Source organism: Lissotriton helveticus, chromosome 2_2, assembly GCF_964261635.1.
Source record: "Lissotriton helveticus chromosome 2_2, aLisHel1.1, whole genome shotgun sequence".
Taxonomy (NCBI): domain Eukaryota; kingdom Metazoa; phylum Chordata; class Amphibia; order Caudata; family Salamandridae; genus Lissotriton; species Lissotriton helveticus.
This window is the reverse complement of record NC_136060.1, coordinates 80,299,094-80,321,273: the sequence shown is the minus strand read 5'-3', so window position 1 is coordinate 80,321,273 and position 22,180 is coordinate 80,299,094. Positions and strand designations below refer to the sequence as shown.

At 44.1% G+C, this 22,180-nt stretch overlaps 1 protein-coding gene across 4 annotated transcripts in view; it reads right to left on the bottom strand.

The window, feature by feature from the left end:
* The window catches only part of CNOT7 (CCR4-NOT transcription complex subunit 7), a 354,347-nt gene that overhangs the window by 261,174 nt on the left and 70,993 nt on the right, over positions 1–22,180 (bottom strand). For all 4 annotated transcript variants that reach the window (XM_078678131.1, XM_078678130.1, XM_078678132.1 and 1 more), the window contains exon 4: positions 10,441–10,602. In XM_078678131.1, coding sequence (XP_078534257.1) covers positions 10,441–10,602 — 162 coding nt within the window. The remainder of the gene's footprint in view (positions 1–10,440; positions 10,603–22,180) is intronic.

Here is a 22,180-nt window from a genome sequence, read left to right as displayed (position 1 = left end):
GGTGTATTACAATAAGTTTAATTTGCAAAACTCTATTTGGACCTCATATACACTATACGCACATTGTCTATATATCTTGTTCTATAACTGCAGAAAGCAAGTAATAATAAAAGCAAAACGTTCCAAAAACACCAGAAAAACCCTTTTTCTGTTTTTATTTGCTCGAAAATGTGTAACCACTGATAACTGTTTTTTAAGGTATTGAAAACACTGAAAAAGCCCCACAAGAATTTACCAAAAATAGAAACTGAAACAGGAAAGCCTAACTATATTCCTCCTTGTGTTAGCTTTATGCAGGTAGTGATTGCAGTAGTGTTGATAACGGAACAAATCACCATAATTAGCTGAATCTAAATATAAATCCTCAGCATCAAAAGCAGCATAATATTTCAAATCTGATTCTGGACTTCCAGGCTAATAATTTACCAGCCCCTTCTCCGAATTCAAAATTTGCTAACTTACTGGCTTCCCATTTCTGGAGAATATGCTGGTTAGAAGCCAACTGCCCCTTAAGCTCTAGTAGTCTTTCCTGTTTATCCGATGTAATTGAGTCGGAGACATTATTACAAGCCTCTAGCTCAGATTGGATCAATGACATGTTGGTTTCTATAGATTCAATTTCTTGGCTGTATTGCTTTCTCCGGAATGTAGTTTTGCTCTTAATAACACCCCGTAGGAAGCATTTAAAAGCATCCCAGACAATGCTAGGGGTAGCCGAGCCAATATTGAGACGAAAGAATTCCTGTACTTCTATCCTAATACATGCAAGATCGTCTGGAGATGAAAAAAGTGATCGCACGTCCATGACCTGTTCGGAGATCTGATCAAACCGATAAGTTCCAGGGAAACAGCACTGTGATCTGACAAGTGTGACGGTAAATAGGCAATATTTTTTACCGAGTCAAGCAAAGTTTTGCTAATTAAAATAAAGTCAATCCTTGATTGGTGGTGATATTTGAAATTATGAAATGAGAAAACTGGTTTCTGATCCGCTCTTACTCTCCAGATATCAAGGATTCCATATTGATTCATAGATTTGAGTAAAAAAGCTCTAGATTTAGAAAATGTTTGTTGCTGGCTAGACGGAGTCTTGTCAATCAGAGGATTAAGCACAATATTAAAATCCCCTGCCATTATGACAGGTTCTGGGAAGTGCAATAATTCAGAGAATAATATCTCTAGGAATGATGGGTCATCCCTATTAGGACCATAGTACCCTACGATGGTGAATTGTGATCCATTTATAACTACTGCAGCTATGACCTATCTGCCTGCGTAGTCAACCTTCTGCTTTAAGATTTTTGTAGTGATTTTTTAAAGAAAATCGAGACCCCTCTAGTAGTACTTGTTTGTGAAGTTGAATCAGACAAATCTATCCACTTATTCTTTTTTATTTCTTCTAACAGGTCGACTTCAGCCAGGTGAGTCTCCTGGAGTATTACGACCTGCGCTTCTGAATCCCGTAAATATTGAATGATCCTGTTAGACCTAGGTTTGGTACGCAAGCCATTAATATTCCGGGAGAGAATCCTAAGAGTACTCATGTCAAGTAAGATTATTTCGACCCATGATGCAGTCCTTAGCTGACAACTGAAATACTATACCTAAGAATATAAAGCTTGTCCATAATGAACAGCAAAAAAAGAGACAGTCCACAACTGAATAGGAAATGAGGATTTTTTTATTTTGTACTCCCACCCCCCCACCACCCGAGTGAAACCCTTCCAACCACCCTTGAGGAACCCTTGTTCTAACTAACCGGGACGTGTCCGGTTTTTCGGTTACCCCTAACTCTTACTGAGCCCCTGCAGGAGCGTGTTTTATAGTGAAGAGGGCTGTATAGTGCTCCATCATATTAATAAACTGGAAAAGTATTTCTTTCCTTACCCCCCTTTTTTTTTTTCTTTCTATCCTCCTTTTCTTTTTTTTGTTTTCCTTCCCAATCACCCCTTAGTGCAATTTGTGCAAATTTACTTACTGTGAGTGTTTAGTCATTCAAATCCCCTGTTTTTCTTTTCTTTCCCTTTCTTCTCCTTTTTCTCATATCTCTACATTATCTTTCCATTATCTTTCCCCTTGCTTCTATACTTCTCCTATTCCTTATTTCTTTTTCCTTTTCTACTTATGGTCTTCGCCCTCCACCATTGGTTTACTGAGGGAAAAAAAAAAATCCACTCCTTTTTCTTCTTTTTTTTCCTTGGGAGTCATAGGATGAAGGAAAGGACTAGAAACAACAACAAAAAGAAGAGTATATAGTCTGGCTCTCGTTATTTTATCCCGAGCCGCATTCAGCCCCCTTTGCTGCTCCAAAGGTCATCAGTAGGTCATCTTCAGCCTGAACTGTGTGGATATTAAACATCTTATTGTTCATCATAATCTTCAGGGCTGCAGGAAATCTCAGCTGCACTGTAGCGCCTAGATTTCTAAACGCCTCCATTCTCCTGCCCAATTCCCATTGTCTATTTAAGGTGGCCCTTGAAAGATCCGATCTTATTTGGAAGTTAAAACCATCTCCTGACAGGGATTTTTGCTTAAGTGCTAGATTGAAAATCTGGTCCTTTAAAGAATAGGTGTGGAAGTTTACCAATACCTTGCGTGGTTTAGACCTCTGTGTATTCAATCTGAAGGGATCCCTGTGTATACGCTGTATATCTAGAGATAGTTCCTCTTCTGAGTGATCCAAATTGAGAGATTTTTTTAAGAGCCGGACAATGTATGTCTTGATATTCGAGCCTTCACTACCTTCCGGCACATTTAAGATGCGAATATTAGAGCGCCTAGAGTTATTCTCCAAAATCTCCAGCCTATCAGCTAGGGCGGTATCCTCCTCTTTTAGTTTTGTAATCTATTATTATTAGCCTGGAAGTCCAGAACTGACCGGAGTCGGAACAATGTAGATTGTATTAAAACCAGGGCTGGGACCGTATTTTCAGATGCTGAAATAAGATCTGCCTTCAAGGATTTTTTCCAGAATATTTATCAGGAGGATATGATCACCTCACCTGATAAAATAAAGGATTGGCTGGAAGGCATTTCTTTACCATCTCTAACCGTAGAACAAAGTATATCTTTGGATAAGAGGATAACTGAAGAAGAGGTGATAAGTGTAATAAAAAACAGCAAGGGAGGTAAAGCGGCGGGGCCCGACGGCTTGCCGTCTGAAATATATAAACGTCTAATAACTGAAATCTCTCCTCTTCTTGTAGATATATTTAATCAAATTTTGCAAGAAGGAATGTTACCTCCTACCTCCTGGAATAATGCTTCTATTACACTTATCCTGAAACCAGGCAAGGTTCCTTCCGACTGCGGTTCATACCGTCCCATTTCAATACTTAACGCGGATTATAAAATCTATACATCCCTTTTAGCCAAGAGATTGAGCCAGGTGGCTCCAGAAGTTCTACACTCTATTCAGAAGGGCTTTGTGAAGGGTCGCAAGCTCTTTGAGCTGACGTATGACCTTATAGGAGCAATCGACATGGCAACAGCTTCTTCTGCACCATTGGCAATTCTCACGTTGGACGCCACCAAGGCCTTCGACAGGGTCAATTGGTTGTACCTGTCTGGGGTCTTGGAAAAGTTCGGCATGGGACGCTTTTTTCGCAGAGCAGTGGATCTTATATATCATAACTCGACGGCCTCTGTTTTGGTTAACGGTGCAGTATCAGAGTCATTCTCCATCACAAGGGGCACACGTCAGGGGTGCCCCTTGTCCCCTCTGCTTTTTGATCTCTACATTGAGCCCTTTGCGCAAAAAATCCGCCAGGCTAATAACATCAAGCCTTTTAAGTATAGAGATTGGGAAAAAAAGGTGTCACTGTATGGCGACGATGTCATGATTATGACGTCGGATATCAGCACTGCATTTCCAGCAGCTATAAACTTAGCACTCGAGTTCGGGGAAATCTCAGGGTACGAGGTTAACGAATCCAAGACCGAAATAATGGCTTGGAATAGTGATCTTACAGGTTTCAATGGTCAACTTAGTAGTAGTCTCAATTACCTAGGTCTAAGAATCATCAAAGACATCAATCTGATTGCATCTACTAATTTTACTATAGTGGCGAAAAAATGCAGGAAACTAATGGAGTCTTGGATGCATCTACCTTTGACGGTTCTGGGACGTGCAAACTTGGTGAAGATGTCACTTTTACCTCAGTTAACTTTTATTTTTAACACTATACCATTATTTTTTGACACATCGTTAGTGGCGAAGATGCAAAGCATTATTTCTTCATTTATATGGAAAAATAAAACTGTAAGAATCGCGTGGAAGAAATTAAGGCGACGTAGGGAGAAAGGTGGCTTAGCTGGTCCCGACCTTCAGATATATGCCTTGGCCTTTCAGATGACATGCACGAATGTTGTTAAAAAATCCATCAGACCAAGGTATAGGGTTGATGTTCAAGGCATTGCTGCAGGGGGAAGAAGTCAGGCAGTCAGGCTTTCTATTCAAGTTCGGAGACCCCACATTTTTTAAGAAGGTCAAACTAAAGGTGCTGCAGGGTCTTGCAAGAACTTGGTACAACATAAGATCTGCAACTAAATTAGGATATTATTCAAATAGATCTCCAATATGGGATCTACCCGTACCCCCTGGCTGGACAACTGATGCACTGGTAATCCCACTAAAAGACGCTGGAATTCTAACTTGGGGGGACCTATTCATAGATGGAGTCTTGCTGCCGTGGGAACATCTTGTAAGAAAGACAGGTCCAGGGCTGTCTAGATTAAAGTATCTGCAAATCTCAAGTTGGGCCCAAGCCGAAGTACAGCCAGATAGACTCGCCCGGCTTCACAATAGACCACTAGGTGAAGCAAACCATCCGGAAGACCTTATGCTAGACCAAAAGCAGCAAAGGAAGTCTCTCTATGGTATAATTTAATCCTGGAGGAGATTGACGGGGATTTTCATCTCCCCGGAAAATTATGGGGGTCCCTGGTGCCATCTTCGAACTTGAACGACTTATGGTCAATATCATGTAACATTCTGTGGAACCTGGTCAAACCAGCTTGGCTCCGTAGAAACCATCTATTTACTATTCACAGGGCCTACTATTCGCCTCAGAGGCTTTCCAAATTTTCCCCAGGGGGTTCGGTCGCATGTGTGCGGTGTGGCCTAGTGGCTTCCTCTGATGCAGACATGTTTTTTGATTGCCCCCAACTCAGGTCTTCTTGGGATCAAATCAGTAACAAACTTACATCTTCCATCGGTTCCACGGTGTCCATCGATCTTCCATTAGTAATCTTCGGAGTAGTAGATCGGAAGCGAAGTGCAACCAGAAATCTCTTATTCTTCTCCATCCTGGTGGCCCGTAGAGAAATTTGTAAGAGATGGAAGGAGGTATTTCCCCCTTCCATACAAGACTGGCGTATTTCAATGCTACAAATATCTAAATTAGATCTAGCCAGAGCTGGGAAACCAGAAAAAAGAGCTTTTTGGCACTTACTTGATTAATCTCATTGGAGGAGGGTTTTTTTTTTCTCCCCCCCCCCAACCCCCCACGTCCGATGATTACGAAGCCATGTTATACCTTCTCTGCTGTGCAACCTCGCCTTCTTTGAGGGGTATAAAGGTTGATTCAAGCAATAAGGAATATGGCTGATGGTTGAGCATCCGCACAACAAGTTGCTGGGGGTAGAATGTGCAGAGTGATTGACACAGCATCTGGGTTTTGGCAACTATCAATTGGTCGCAACCCTACCAGTATATACTGAGTTTGCGTGTCATATTCGCTGCCTGTCTTTCTTTCCTCCCAGTCCAGAGATTCGACGGATCACAGCCATGGTGGAGATGAGGACAAAAAAAAAAAAAAAAAAAGATATTTCAAATCTGAAAACAAAGCCTCTACGGCTTGAACATCCCAATCATCAGAGCATATATTTTGTTTAATCACATCCCCCATAGAAACTCTTAGTACGTTCGGAACATTTATAACCTCTGTGGGGCCGTGAATCTGATATTTAACAGCATCCCATACAATCCCATCTAAGACGGGCCAAGCAGTAATGTTTACAAAAGTCAGGTCCCTCTTCATTCTGTGTGATGATGAATGGGATGCCAATGTTCCATTAATTAGTCGAATTGAAGTTCTCTCTTCAACGTAGTGTCAATTCACAAGACGGAAAAAATACACCACAAAGCAGATTGACAAACAAAGCAATTGAAAAAAGCACCAACCAAATGTAGGTCCAAGGAGGAATAAAAAGTCTTTTTTTAAACCATTTTGCAAAAACAAAAAGCTTTGAAGGGGACTTCGATGTGGTAGAGTTAGTGTCAAATGAAAATTTGGACTCAGTTGCCAAACAGGTTTGTAAATCAGGCATTGACAAGTCTGTGGGGTAAGTATACTCAGTATCATCAAGATGAGCATCAGGTGGGGTATTCAATAAAGGACTTGAAACAGCAGGCATCTCGAAGGCAACGTCAGGCCTGTTGTTAGGAGCCGGAGCTGAAACAGAATTTCTCAGTATCTATCTAATGTCTGTGTATGCACAACATCGGCCTTGAATTCTCCATTCACCATGGAACAAACCACAATTGCGCAAGCTGAGACGTATGCATGCTTAGACCCATGCGCGTCTTACGCTGAACCATCAGTGTAAATGGAAATCCTCCAAAGGGCGCATAGTCAAAGGGGCAGGATGAACAAATTCATACTGCAAGAACTCCTGCGAGCGCAAGGAGGCGTAAAAAATGAACGCGACATCCAGACACGTCAATGATGTTGCCCATTGTATCCACCGTGGGTGCAAAGCTTTCGAATTAGGTACACTGTCTTTCGTCACTGCCTCCAAGGCAAGATAAGGGGTAACAACCAACATGCGTTTTTCCTGCGACAGTGCGCGTTCTTTCAGAATCGCTATTTGCAATGCTGTCAAAAAAAATTCCACAGTGGAAAACCGCATTTCAGCCGAAGTGTACAAGTGTGACTTGTAAGCGATAGGTACTGCGTCACCTTCGTTAAAAGTAAGGTATGTGAAACCCGCCACCCCAGGGACGATTCTTATCACCAGGTTGGTGTGGTTATCACGAGTCAGTAAGAATTTAGATTCTAGAAGTTCAGCCTGCAAGGATTGCAAAATGGCCGAATGTTCAGGCAGACACCACGATTTAGTGAAAGTTGGTTGTATCAGAGCATATAATGGCTTGATACGCTTGGCATATTCGGGAATGTAAGTACGCCCGAAATTTAAAAATCCCAGCAAGGATTGAAATTTTTTTAGTGTTGTAGGAGTACGCAGTTGTGTGCATTTCTCCAAGAAGTGAGGAGTCAATCCACGATCTTCATTATTGAGCGCATAGCCCAGGAACAACACTGTGTACTCTGCAATGTGAGACTTTGCAAAGTTAAATTTGTAACCAAAGTCCGCAAAATTACATATTATGCGGTCAACGCGGCACAGATGCGCCCATATCTCGTTGTCTGTGAGATAAAGGTCATCCACATATGAACACGCATCTAGGTCAATTCCCTCTAGAAGAGAAACTATACGGGCAGCAAACACACCAGGACTATTCTTATAGACCATAGCTAAAGGTTTAAATTTTCGCTGTGTGCCACCGCTGGTAAAAGCAGTCCTTTGACTACTTAAACCAGAAAGGTTGTGGGCAAAAAAAAACATCGGATATCTCAAGTGTGGTTTTAAATCTTTTACGCACAAGAACATCCACCAGGGCTGAGCCATGGGTATTCTGTATTGCACAGGTACGGCAATGCGAGTTTAGATGCCGGTAATACAATACCAAACGGTAAGAACCATCAGGCTTGGTCACTGTAAAAAGAAGGTTATTCATCGGAGACACACAAGTTTCAATCACACCTTGATATTCCAATTGTTCAAGGATTTCTGCGACTGAAGCTTTCGCTTCACGCCGCATGGGATATTGAGGTTGAGGCTGTGGCATAGACCGCAGGGGAATCTCATGTTGGGGGGAGAATTTATCCCAACCACAGTGAGTACGGTACAAAGCAGGCGCAAGGGCGTTAGCCCACTCTTCCGCAAAATTCAGCGCATGCTTTTTTGACACGGTGTGCGCGAAGCTAGGGAAGATTACCTCCTCCCCCCTCGGAGCTGCGATAACAAAAGGTGGGGGTCAGTCAGCCTCCGCTAACAAAATGTCATGCGTAGTTGTAAGATTTTCCCAAAATACCCTTTTATGGTACGTTGTATGTCACCTTTAATTAACAGGTCAATTTCAAAAAGCCTATCAGACGGAGCTATTCTAGTATCCACTGTCTCAACAACAAAAATATTTGTCAGTCGCTGTCACCTTCAGTAGTGGACGCAGGGCCTCTCGAACTATGGTAATCTCCGCCGCGTTGTCCAACAGCGTCAGCGCCCACGTCTGATTCCGAAGCTGCATTCTCACTATTTGTGGCATATCTCGCTGTTAAAGCGGCAACTTTCTTTTACTGAAACTGGGGTCTTTTATGTGAAGAATCGTCCTGCTTGCCTTTTCCGGCTTTCGGGCGGGGTTAGTCGCGACTCTGCTGGCCACCCCGTCCTCTGCCGCCGCCTCCACCCCCGGACGATGAGGCCGATGTGTCCTGTAAAGAACAAGGAAAACGTTGATCAGGAACCTGTAAACGAGTAGGTGACTTAATCGTAGCGCGGTCGCGCAAGTCATAAGAACGCTCAGTTGACGCAGGCACAGGTGGCGCGGACGGGACTCCTGTTTCTGCTGTGGTTTTCCCGGTTTCTTGTTTTTGTTCCAATTTTGATTTGGAGCTTTAGATTGATAAACTTTCTCAGATTACGACCCATGAGTTTGTTTTATATCTTTAGCTGAAAAGGGCTTGACACCTAAACTATTACAGCCTCTGGTCTTATAAGCAGTCATAATAATTATCGGTAACTGTCGGGGTTTATCGGCATCGGGGACTTCGCGCAAAGCATTAGACACTTGGAAGTTCACCGCATCTCCCTTTATATTAGAAAGGACGAGATCGGAAACTATGTCAAATAAGCCAACGAGTCTCATTCCCAATTCAACCGCAGACTCAGGTCCGTGTTCATCTTGAACACACTTAATGACCGTCGGAAGGACAGCCATTGACCGAGTGCCGAAGCACCTTGTGTATACTGCTGCAAAGATTCTACCCCATGTGTGGCTTCCGGTACCAAGTCCTTGGGCAAACTAATTGTAAGAATCATGTGTTTTACTACAGGACTCGATTTGGAAAAACTGCTTCCGGCTGGTCAAATTTCTCGGCAAGCCAGAAAGGCAGATCATCCTTATCCTGGGGACGCTTGCCCATAACCGCATTAACCATTACAGGACTAAGCTTCATTCCGCTCGGTTCAGCTGGGAGCGCTGCAACTAGAAAGATTCTAGTTTATCATTTATAATGAAATCTGCATTCACCAAGTTTGTTTTGTGTGAAAGAGTGGAGGTTGGGAGCAGGCATTGGTAGTTAGTCAGCAACTAACAAACCACTATCTTCATTCGCTTAAATGTAACCAAGGGTAGTCTTGAAAGCAAGCTAATCCCACAACAGATCCACATACCATTATTGTTTAACCCCAGTGAAATAATTACTTGTGCATCAACAATCTCAGACTCAGAGGATTAGACCACAACCAACTGCTTTGCTACCAACCTGGTATTCTTTCCTAAGATAATTATTACCAATATGTTTTACAAGTTATTTTGTGTTACGCGTTTTAAACATTTGAGCAAACAAAGAGTAGAACTGCAAGATTCCATCAGACAGAGGGCCCTCAAGAAACCAGGTTGCTCAGAGAACCCAGGGTTGTATACCTTTCTACAATATAGAAGATGTCGCACACTGCCACAATGCAGCTAGACTGGTGTGAGTAGTACACACAACAAGCCTAGAAAAAAAGCATTCACTACACCATCAGTCTAAACAACCATTAGAAACTCTGTGGTGGACAAGCATGCTTCTAATCTGGACAGAAAAAACCTGACTGAATTTTGCATTGAGGAGTGGGAAATGGAGGAATTTGGTTCAACATTACAGTGTAGCATTAAGGGCATACATATTGCAAATTTAAACTGAGGAAAAAATGCCTCATTGCGAACCCAATCATGTTGGAATTATGCCCAAAACATCAATGTTAAATATGGTTGGCGCTGCAACAGCAATATTCCAAACTGGGAAAGCGGGGGCTGGATGCAAGAGATGCAAAGAAAAACATTAGTGAGGGAAATGCTTATTCACATTATTTCATAATAGCTGAAGAGATCTATTATATGCGGTCAACTTGCTTTCCGCATAAAGCAAAGGGACAAGTTCAGCTCTACTTCAACTCTTTGGAAACATGTCTGGGTTAAAGAACTTGAGGGCAATTAAAAAGGAAAAAGCAAGCCACCAAGACAGAAAGCAAACTAGAACACGGATAAAAACCTCATCAGCGGGTCAAATTAAGAAAAAGATCTGTTAAAATTTGTTTTAAAAAAGTATTTACCTATGAAACGAAAGCCACTTCACCCCTTCACATAATATCACTCCTGATGTCATTAGCACCTCAGCAAATTGCAGAGCTTCAATTCCTTCATCTTCATGTTTCTTAAATTGTATTCCCGATGATGTTAGCAACTCTATAGAATCCTGTGCATACATGTCCTCCCTATTACAGAAACAAAAACAGATATTACATATCATCCAGATTTCTTTTTTTACAATTCATTGTCGTTTTCCCATTCTGCATAAACCAATAAAAAAAAGTTTTTTTAAAGTCAACCAATGGTGGAAGATACTAAAGGTTACACTGAAAATACTATACACAATGAAAATACATCACCTTACTAATCTCAGAAATATGCAATATTAACTTTAGACAATAGGTGAAGCCCAGTACTTAACGCCATAACCGCGGGTGCGGGCGTTCTATTGAGTGGGCGGGGCTCCGTCGGCCAGGTAGTGTCCCAACGGGAGCACGGAACAGGTTAAAGTAGCATTTCCATTTGACGTCCTATAAAAGTGGCATATATGTATACACACAAAAAATATTAAGAATCTGTGTCCAGGCAATTGGCTGTATTGTCTTGCCAAATATAAGTCTATATGCTCTGAAGTCCCATTCTCGATGAATTATACCTTTCACTGATCCATTTGTCCAGTGGCAGATAGTGATGAGAACGAGTCACAGCATAAAAACAAGCACTGGCAAAGCCAATAGGTCTCCCCTATGCAAGAGCAATTTGGCAATGTGTTTTAGCCATGTCGTATACCAACAAGAGTGGAATGGCACAGAGTATTGTGTACTCTAGTTGCGTAGAGTGGAATGGTGTAAATTGTTGCAGAGTATAGTGGCTTGGAGTGCAGTGGAGAAGAGTGCAGCGGCATAGAATTCAGCGGCGTACAATACAGCGTTGTTGAGTGGCGCACAGTAGAGAGGTACAGAATAGGGTGGTATAGAGTGCAGTTGCATCGAGTGGTGCAGTGTAGAGTATGGTGCAGTCGAGTGCAGTGGCATAGAGTGCTGCAAAGTTCTGTAGCGCAGAGTGAGTGATACAGAGTAGAGTGCCAGAGTGCTGTGGCACATTAATGCAGTATACAGAGTAGAGTGGCTTAGAGTTCAGAGGCATAGAATTCAGGGTTGCAGAGTAGAGTGTCGAAGTGTGCAGTGGTGCAGATAAGAGTTGTGCACTTTTACTAAAAAAACTATACAGCGCACTATGTGTGGAAATGGCATCACCTTGTTTATGGACTGTTTTGATCATATTAAAGTATTTGCTTCCAGCAGTTCTGAATTAACAAAAAATGCACTTTATTTGTGCTTTGCTAATTCTGACATACTTCCACAGTTCATTTAAATGTTGTGAGACAGTTCATTTAAATGTTGTTGTGTGCTAGAGAAAAACCAAGCCTGTCCCCAGTATCCAGCAAGATTGCCACATAAATCCTCTCACTCTGAAATCAGAGAAAGAAAAGTAAACACCAAGCTCCCTTAGAAGACAGGGCCGGTCATTTGACCATTGAATGCACAGCAAATGTGACAAGATAAGAACAAGATTTACAGGGCTATTTACAAACAGGAGCACTCGCTGAAGAATACAAGGAGAGGTAGTATGAAAAAGCTTAACCCCTTGGGAGGAACAAACTAAACCTGGACAGCCTAAACAAATTAAGCCAGTAAATCGAATGCCAGAAAAAGTTATTTACAAACCTCAAAGCCAATGGTAAGCAACAGGCAGAATGCATTCCCAGGGAAGTTTTCTGAATGTTCCCCAAATGTCTTAAGCAACTTTGACCTAACTAGGTTACCGTCTGCCATCCTGCAACTTTAGAACCACTTACTGATATATTTATTACAGGTAGGATTGCATTATTTAGTTTTTATGCAAGTATAGTGCAAAACGCTGTATATTCACGCAAGTGAAGTAAGAAATTAAGAGGTATGGAAAGTATGGTTCAAAAAAAGTTCTGCAACACAATAACTACAGCTTTCAAAAATGGCAGGCAGGCCATTTCCCGGTTTTAGTAGCTATCACACTTTTTCAAATCAGGAGCACAATGGTCAGCACTACAATGTGAGAAGTAAAATCTTGTGTGCCCACCTGGAGTATGTAAATAAATACTGTTATTTGTGCTATTTCCTAAGGTGTTTGCAAATAATCTCACCTTTGATTAAAGTGTGAACGCTTTGTACATCACGGAGTTTGAACCCTATTAAATATGTGTAGTTTTGGCACTCAGGAAGAGGTTTACAACAAAAAAACACGCATTGGCATAACCAATAGGTCTCACTTTTGGGACCTTATACGTTTTTAGCCATGGCTATTGGCTTTACCAGTGTCTTTAAGCTGTACTGTAGGTCAGCGTGGGTGCTGTGCAGCATGTTGAAAAGGTATAATAAAGTGTTTAACATATTTGTTACCTTCTACATAACCATTAAGATATAATTGAATACTTTGAACAGTCTCAGAACCAATAGGACATGGTCTAGGTGAGACCTAAAAAATTAAGTGCTGCGTTTTTAGGTTTCGCCTATTACCATTCGCTTGCGAATGGAATAGGCGAAAATTCAAGGGCTTGATCCGACTAGTGAAACCACTGCGGTTTCACTGGCGTTTCTTCACAGTGCATGTGAGGTCACGTGAACACAAAAGCGGGTCACGTGACCACACAAGCATCTCTCTAATCCGCCTGACCCCACCAGGCTCTCCTGCCCCCATCCGGCTTCCCTCGCATCTGCCTGCCACACTTCTCCCCTCGCACGCATTCCCGCAGCCAGTTCTCCCCCCCTTATGGCCGCAGGCCCCGTGACTCCCTGACTCGCATCTTCGCATCTCCCAGCAGGCAGCCCACCCCCCTCCCACTCCATATGGCCAACCCACCCCCTCACTCTCCAGTCCCTGCCTTCTCTGATGATGAACTTTTGGTTTAGGCGTGCTGTCGTAGTTTGTCGTCTCTCGTCCTTCTATGTCTCCCGTCCCCCTTCTCTACCTATTTCTTCTCTCACCTTCATTTCTCTCATTCTCCATACCTCTCTCCTCCTCAACCCCATTCCCTCTCTCTGTTTTATTCATTCTCCCTCTCTTACACGCACACACGCGTGCAGAAGCCCTACTCCGTTTTATTTTACACTTAATCTGTCGAGTAATAATCCAGTTCGCTTAAATCCCTGTTTCTCATGCCACAGCGAGAAAAGGCGCAGTTTGGGTCTGTTACTGCTCAGGGCGTTTCGTTCAGCATGGCCACGGGATGCCCTTTCGAGTCCGTGCGCAGCAATAGTCTGTTTTACAGATTCATTGCTGAGCACTGAACCCCCTGACCCCCTGCTGTGAAAGACCCTACAGCTGATGCGAGTTATTATCGCTTCTGTGCCAAAGTCGCTGTGCACGCGTGTGAATAAACACACAAGCCCAGGAAGGAACTGTTCCCACCGTCTGTTTTTCAGCTTTATCTCCCAAATTATTCACCCCTATCATCCCTATTAAGGACTCGGCGGGGATTGCAGAGAGATGTAAACCTTCCACTTTCTGACTTCAAGCGTCCCTTGTAGCTTGTACCATATCTTGCCACCACTAGAATCGTGCAACGGAAGTAGGGTGCATTCTGTTATTCACGAGCATGCAGGCTAGTCGTAGCTGAGCAGCACCTAACGGGGTTCTTCAACTGAAGGTGGGGGTCTGAGAGGCAATGAGATGCAAGCAGGGCAAATGTGTGTTTTATGAGTGTTGTCACGAGATACAGTTCACAATAGACTGGTGGCGTTTTTTTCGTTTTTTTGCATTCTTAGATATCGCGAACTCGACCCGAAGGTATTGATTGGAGCATTTACATGAGCACCAGTACATTTCACAAGAACGCATTCATTTTTTTTTAGAGGCATGGGAGTTCAATTGATTTTCCCAGAATCACAGGTTTGTTAGGCCGAAACTCGAACCCCGGTCCCCACTTCCAAAGTCGGCAGCTCTGTTCCTTACTCCACAACAGATTGTTGTAAATCTTTATTTAGATACTCCGGAGTGCACTGTCGAAGCTCCAAGAACGATTCTGAGACTCATCTCCACTGCAGCGGGAACAGGGAGGCATAAACACGGCACAACACGCACTTATTTTGCATCTGCAGGTTTTCAGAGAAAGCCCTCCTTGAAATGAAGGCCGCTGCCTACCCTCTCTGCTCCATCCTCTCTCAGCCCCCTCCTTCTTGAACCCTCCCCCACCGGTTCCCAGGAGACAGCAGAGTTATTTACACTCGCCCACTAATCCCAGCTCTCTGGAGGCCCCTGATGCCTTGCAGACCCGGCCTGACGACTGACACAGTTGCGGAGTCCTTTCCCTATCTGCTAATATCGAATTTCACCCAGTTAAAGTGATCTGGAAAGAATGTGACTTCCACGGCTGTAAATCATCAGCAGAACGAAGCAGCACAACCTCTGAGGCGGCACTAAGGAGCAAGGCGGAGATACCCCCTTCTGTCAGCCAACCGCTTCAAAACACCCATAAAACAATTAAAGCATTTCATGGCTATTTATGAATTTCTGTCTGCTGCACTTACGATATTTACTCTTCGGATCAGCAAAATGAATAGCTATGTAGGTTGTCATGGAAAGTAGCTCGAAACACATTTATTCAATTCCCACTTGATTAGGCAGCTTATTTTTATTTTTTTGGTCTTTATTGAACAGTCTTGAAATTATTAATTTTACTGGTATATTAAGTTAAATATTTTAAACAACTATTATTATAATCAGGAAATCCATCATTTTAGTCTATGCATGCATATGTACCAGCAAACCCATAAAGAAAAGTAAGGCGTAAAGGGATTCATAGAGTATACAGTGACATCTTCTAGTATAGTTGAAAGCAAAAAATTGGAAAGTAAATACATGCGAATTCGAGAAAAAGTAAATTGTCTCAACATATGAACGTCTCGTCATTTTATATGCAAGGCCTTTTCCCTTCGTTATGGTTTGCAAAGTTAAACAATTCCTAGCTCAACTTGTTCGCTATTGCGAGTCTCTTCAATGTTAGGTAAAAGGGTTCCTGAAAACGGGACTTGATGGTTCTGTTTCGTCAAGCCTCCGAAAAAAAGAGAATTCACGCGCCTCTTACAGATTGCCCACTAGAGGGAACTAAACTTCCAGCAGAAAATCGGACTTGTTTCATTGTCAGCATCTTGCATACCTTACAATCGCATGCTTTGTTTGTGTGTTCATAGAGCCCACGGCCTCGCATTAAATAACCTCACTGAGAAACAAGCACTGGCGTTGCCAATAGGTTTCGCATTTGGAAAGTTGGAGCTATTGGTTTTTGTAAATGACATTTTATATTTATATATCGTTATTGGCATTATCAATAACAATATATAAATATAAAATGTCATTTACAAAACCAATAGCTCCAACTTTCCAAATGCGAAACCTATTGGCAACGCCAGTGCTTGTTTCCAAAGCCAACCTAAAAACTCAGTGGATAATAGCAGTTTTGCTGTATGTGTTAAAACTTAACAATGAATCTGCGAAGAACTACTATGCTAGCCCATCGAACCTGTGGGAATATCCCCACTTCTCAAACCAGAGACATATACCTCACCTCTATACCCTTTACTCCGGTGAAGCTGTTCTAATCACAAGAGGCGCTCAGTATGATGGCATAATCTACAGGTACTGTCAATTTTAATGTAACTTTGTCAGCTAAAGATTATTTTTTTTAACAAGTTGCAGACTAGTTAACATTTATCTGTGGTTGGTGGTCATCTTTGAAAGAAGGTTTTGATTTCTGGGTTTGAGATTTATGTGGGCTCGTAATGGCAGGACGTGGAACATTGTACTTGGGTCCAGTAGACTGGTACAAAGTTAGCAAAGCTGGTTCAGATAAGATGGAAAGGAAGCAGGGCGATGGGGTAGGTAGGGCCGGTTTAGGAGTTTACAAAAAAGATGAGGCTACCTCAAACTGAGGGGGGTCTGCCACAAGGAGACAGAGTTAGTTAAAGTGTGAAAGGGGCTTGGGGGTATGGTAGCTTTGGAAGAAGATATTGGCTAGGACGGCAGTGCTCCTTTGAAAGAGCAGGGGCCTGGGTAGAGGGCTGAATAGAGGATGTAGCCCGACGGGTACAGTGGTTAACCTCGAAGCTGGGGAACCGGGTTCGAGTCTCGGCAACAATGCTCAACATCCTGTGATTCTGGGAAAATCACTTAATCTCCCCATGCCTTACAAAAATGAATGTGTTCTTCTCTAGCAAAACTGGTGCTCATGTAAAGCGCTCTGATACCCGATGTCTCTGGTCCAGTTAGCGCTAAAAAAAAGAAACCGGGGGGGTGGCTTGTATGTGTGTTTTGGAGGGGGTGCGTGTGTGTGTTTTGGAGGGGGTGCATGTGTGTGTTTTGGAGGTGGTGCGTGTGTGTGTTTTGGAGGTGGTGCGTGTGTGTGTTTTGGAGGGGGTGCAGGGCATAACTATGGCGAGGTGCCTCGGTATAAATCGAGGGACTTAGCATGGACGAGGTGTCCTGGCAAGGGCGAGTTGGCATGGGTGAGCAAAAGGTTTGCTGAATGTGATAGCACAATGCTTTATTTAAACACAGCCTCAACTTGCTGCCTGGACCTGTGTGGGCCGCTGCCATTCCCGGGCCCTTCGCGCTTCACAGAGCCCCAGCTATTACCCCAACAGGCAGATTTGAATAAACTCACAAACACTGGCCTAGGTGGGAGGTGACTGGTGCAAGTTGGACACAACAACTCTCACCCACAACACGCTACCATCTGCACACACCACCATTCGGAGTTTATCCACCCCCCCCTCCCATCCCCCCCATGGCAGACACCTCTCCCTCCCCTGCTCCCTCCCCACTCCCACTCACGACACTATCTCCCTCCCAACAAAAGATACAGAACATACCGCCTCCCTTACCTTAGCATCCCCCTCTCTCCCACCTCCTACTCTCAGCCCTCACTACCCTCCTGTCTCCCCCACTGTCTTCAGCCTTCACTCACTCTTCTACTCACCGGCACCGTCTCCCACTGACGTCACTACCTATGCTTCCCACCCACCGCCTGCCTCACCTACTTCACCCACACCCCTCGCCCACAAACACGCCCACACTTTGAATGCCATCCCACTCATTAGCACCGCGGAACCTCCCAACAACGCTAGTATACCCCCCCTCGATACCCTGCCCGCTTACCAGCTCACTACTCAACCATTCACCAATGGCTCTCACCACCAACACCATCCCCAATGCTCCTCCTGACCTGACTTTATCCACCCTCCAACAAGTCAAAGAGGAAATTCTACAAATCAAAAAAGACGTCCACGCAATCAAAGACCTTCTCTCCTCACAGCCCAGTCTACCTCCCACCATCCCACTACCCTACAAACGACGCACCCTCCCTACATACCCTCGCCTCCGACGACACCAGCGCTGGCCGACTATCCCCGTTCACAATAACTCCCACCGCCCCCGTCGTGTCCTCAACCCATTGTCGGACCGCGACCTATGCTCTCTCCTACGCTCTTATGGCCCAGGTCCGGTAAAACACATATCCAAGACACACATCCCCATACCCACAATTACTACAAACCCTCTGAGGCTCCCAACACTCAACAACAGAGGTTCCGTCCCTAACAACCTCAGAAAAGTTCCCCTCACACTAGAAAGCTCGACCACCCTTCTCTCTCCCAAACTCAAATGCATCCTACTAAACTGCAGATCGGCCCAGAGACATTCCTCCGACATCGCTGATCTCGTCTCAGCTAGGGATCTGGACCTAGCCATTCTAACGGAAACGTGGCTCACTGAAGCCTCTACCCCGATTATGGACATACTCGTCCCCCCCAATTATCACATCATTAGGCTGGACAGGTCTCCTGGCAAGACGGGCGGGGGAATTGCATGCATTTTTAGGAGCAACCTCTCCGTTACTAAAGTCACCTCCCCCTCCCTTTCCTCCTGTGAACTCCTCTGCCTCGACATCACCAGCGAGGGCAAACAAGTTTGTGCTTTACATCTCATCTATCACCCGCCTGGTGACAATCTCATATTCACCCAACAACTCATGGACCTGATCACTTCCAATTCCGGTCGGCAGACCACCCAAATCTACCTGGGTGACTTCAATCTCCACTGGAACGATCAGAAAGACACAGTGGTGAATAGTCTCAAAACTTTCCTTAATGCGCTTGACCTCACCCAAATATGCAATAGACCAACACACGACAAAGGCTCGATACTCGATCTCATCATTGCCAAAGAGAACTCTACACAACTGGAGGCGATTCTACCCTGCGATTGGTCAGATCACCACATTATCACCTTCTTTATCAATGAAAAAGTTAAACCTAACCCGACTCAACCAATCAAATCCAAAACATGGAAAAGGGACATGAAGAATCTTAACCCCTCTACCCTGCCTCCCCACATCGGCAACCTCCTCCTTCCCCCTTCAGGTGCCTCGGATGTTCAATCACTGACTGACCACTACCTTGACTCTATGAATACAATAGTCAATGAAGTCGCCCCTCTGCAACTAAAGAGAGTCTCCACCAAAATTTCTAACCCCTGGTATGATGATAGACTCAATGACGACAGGCGTACTATGCGAATGGCAAAGCGCACCTGGAGATCGGACCCTTCAGCACTGCACCTCAAAAGGCTTAAGAACAAGAGAAATGCCTACTTCAGGAAAATAAAGCGCACAAAGTCGGACTTCTTCAGCCGCCAGTTGGACCAAGCAAAGAACAGGCCAAGAAAGCTGTTCGAACTAATCAAGACCCAAACAAAGGCACAACCCATACAATCAAACAGCACAACAAACGACACCCCACACTGTGAAGCCTTCTCTGCTTTCTTTAAGCTAAAGACTGACAACATAAGAAATGACCTCATCAAGGATGTAAGCCGATACCCCAACCACACCAGAATGGCTAACACTCAACCTAAAAACAAGGCATCTTGGCTGTACTTCGATACCTACTCGGAAGAAACAATACACAAACTGCTCTGCACCTTGAAGCCCTCTAATCACCTCACAGACCCTCTACCTGCTAATGCTGTAAAAGACTTCATCCCCTTGCTCCTCCCTCTATGGACCAAAATCATCAACTGCTCCCTGCAACAAGGCCTCATTCCAGACTCCCTCAAGGTGGGGCAAGTCACGCCTATACTCAAGAAACCTACAGCTGATCCGTCTGACCTAAACAATTACCGGCCCATCACCAATATCCCCACCCTGGCCAAACTGCTGGAGAAATGTGTCCAACTCCAACTAACAAAACACATTGACCAATTTGACCTCCTCAACCCTCATCAATCAGGCTTCCGAGCGAAACATAGCACGGAAACAGCTATGACACATATAATTGATGACGCCCTCCAAATTCTTGATCGCAATGAGTCCTGCCTCCTCATCCTTCTTGATCTCTCGTCAGCATTTGACACGGTCAAACATCAGAACTTGCTGGAGCTGCTAAGCACTAGAATGGGGCTATCGGGAACTGTTCTCAATTGGTTTTCGTCCTTCCTTCACAACCGGCCTCAGAGGTTCAAGATCGACAATGTGCTATCTACACCTGTGCCTGCAGATCTAGGTGTTCCACAAGGATCCTCCCTCTCCCCCACACTGTTCAACCTCGTCATGGAACCGCTCGCCACCTTGCTCCAAGCTTCCAATGTCCAATTCCATATGTACGCCGACGACACACAACTTTACCTAAAGCTACAATCCCCGGAAGATATCAAACATCTGAATTCCACGCTTATTAACACTCAATCTTGGCTGGCCGATAATCACCTCAAACTAAATGCTCTGAAAACTGAGTTCCTACTCATCTCACCCCCGGCGAAAATTTCCACCACCCAAACCTGGCTCAATAACCTAACAGCACTCAATGTCCAACCTACCATCGTGGACTCGGCGAAATCCCTAGGCATCACACTCGACGCCAAGCTCAACATGCAGCAGCACGTTAGCAAAGCCACAAAAGCAGCTAATTTCCAAATTAACACACTGAGGAAAATTAAACCCTTCCTCCCTGCCGAAGACTTCCAAACTGCTGTACAAGCTTTAGTCATCCCTCGAATAGACTACGGAATTGTGGCCCTCAGCGGACTCCCGCTATCCACAACAGCACCCTTAAGAGCCTCCCTGAACGCTGCCGCGAGACTCATTACTGGCTCAAGAAAGCATTCGCACATATCCCCAGACTTAAAGTCTCTAAAATGGCTGCCTTTTGAAGCCAGAATACAGCTAAAAATTGCAGTTATGACACACGCGGCCGTGCACCACAAGGCACCCAACTACCTCGCTCAAAAGTTGTCTATATCGGGAGGTTCGAGATCCAATAGGAGTACAAAAAATCTACTCCTGAAACCTCGTAGATTCCGGAAAGTGAAAACATACAAGCGCTCCTTCTCAGGAATGGCACCCAGGATCTGGAATGCGCTCCCTCCTGAAACCAGGCTTATCTCCTCCACTGCACTCTTCAAGAAAGAGGTGAAAACCATCCTTCTGGCCAAGATCTCCTGAACCTTATAGGTGTTGGATCAGAGACTCTGCATTGCTTTGTATCACTGCTCACCTTGTCCTTTGGCACTATACTTCTACTTGATGGGGGCACTACTACGCTACTCTCTTACTACCGACCAAGATATGATACACGTTGGTTTACTGATCCACTCTCCCGATGCCCCCACTCATTATTCTCTCTATACTAAAACATTGGTATAAGCCATCCACACACCCAAGGGGTACCTGAACACCTCTGTAGTGGGATCAATGACTTGTGCTGTCTTATATTACTTCTTTACCTGATTGTATATTGATTTGTTTTATGTATGTTATTACTATCCCTGTTATTACCATGTTATTGACTATTATACTGTTCCCATTATCTCTGTAGACTCCTACTGCCCCTACCCTGTCTTTGTGAAGCGCTCTGATATCTGTAAGGATCCTGTTCGCGCTATATAAAACTTTGAATAAATAAATAAATAAATAAACCAGGAACCTGTATTAGCAGCAATATGCTGCGTGTACGTGTTAAGATGAAGATAGCATCTTCATCTGATTTCATAACTTGCCCATGATCACACAGTATGCTAAATGGCTAAGCCGGGACTCAAACTCACTAACAGCGGAAAAACAGCGCAGCCTCCGACAGTGAATCAGGATGCTGTGATTGCCGCCCTGTCCCTGGCACACTACACTGGCTTCGCACAAAGCATCACCTGACACGAGAAAGGATGAAATACATAATAAACAAAGCACTCGCTGTCCTGCAGATATAGTTATGCCCCACTGCACTTGAAAGTGCATTTGCATGTGTTACCAGTTTGGCTTCTCTAAGCATTTAAACAATTAGATTGAAGACCGAGTCGTACAAGGTGTTATTTTTACAGCATTCTGCTGTTCTCTGTCCCACAGTTAACAGGAAGATACAAGCAATTAATGGCGCTGGAGCAATTCACTTCACACCACTAACTAGGCGACAAGAGGCTCACAGTAAACTGCATTGGTGGTGGGAAGGAAAGTAAAGTTGCAACCAAAGCTAAATAAATTAAAAAGTAGTGTGCTGAAAATAAACATATAGCCACAGAAAAAAGATCGCTGTAGCATGGGCAGTCTCCAGGGCGGAACCAAACAGCCAAAAGGCTGGCCAAATGTTAACTATTACCCAATGAAACCAAAGGAATTTAGAAATGCAGTCAAAACAACCTATTAAATGAACTGGGCGTGTTCAAAGCCCATAGACTGAATAC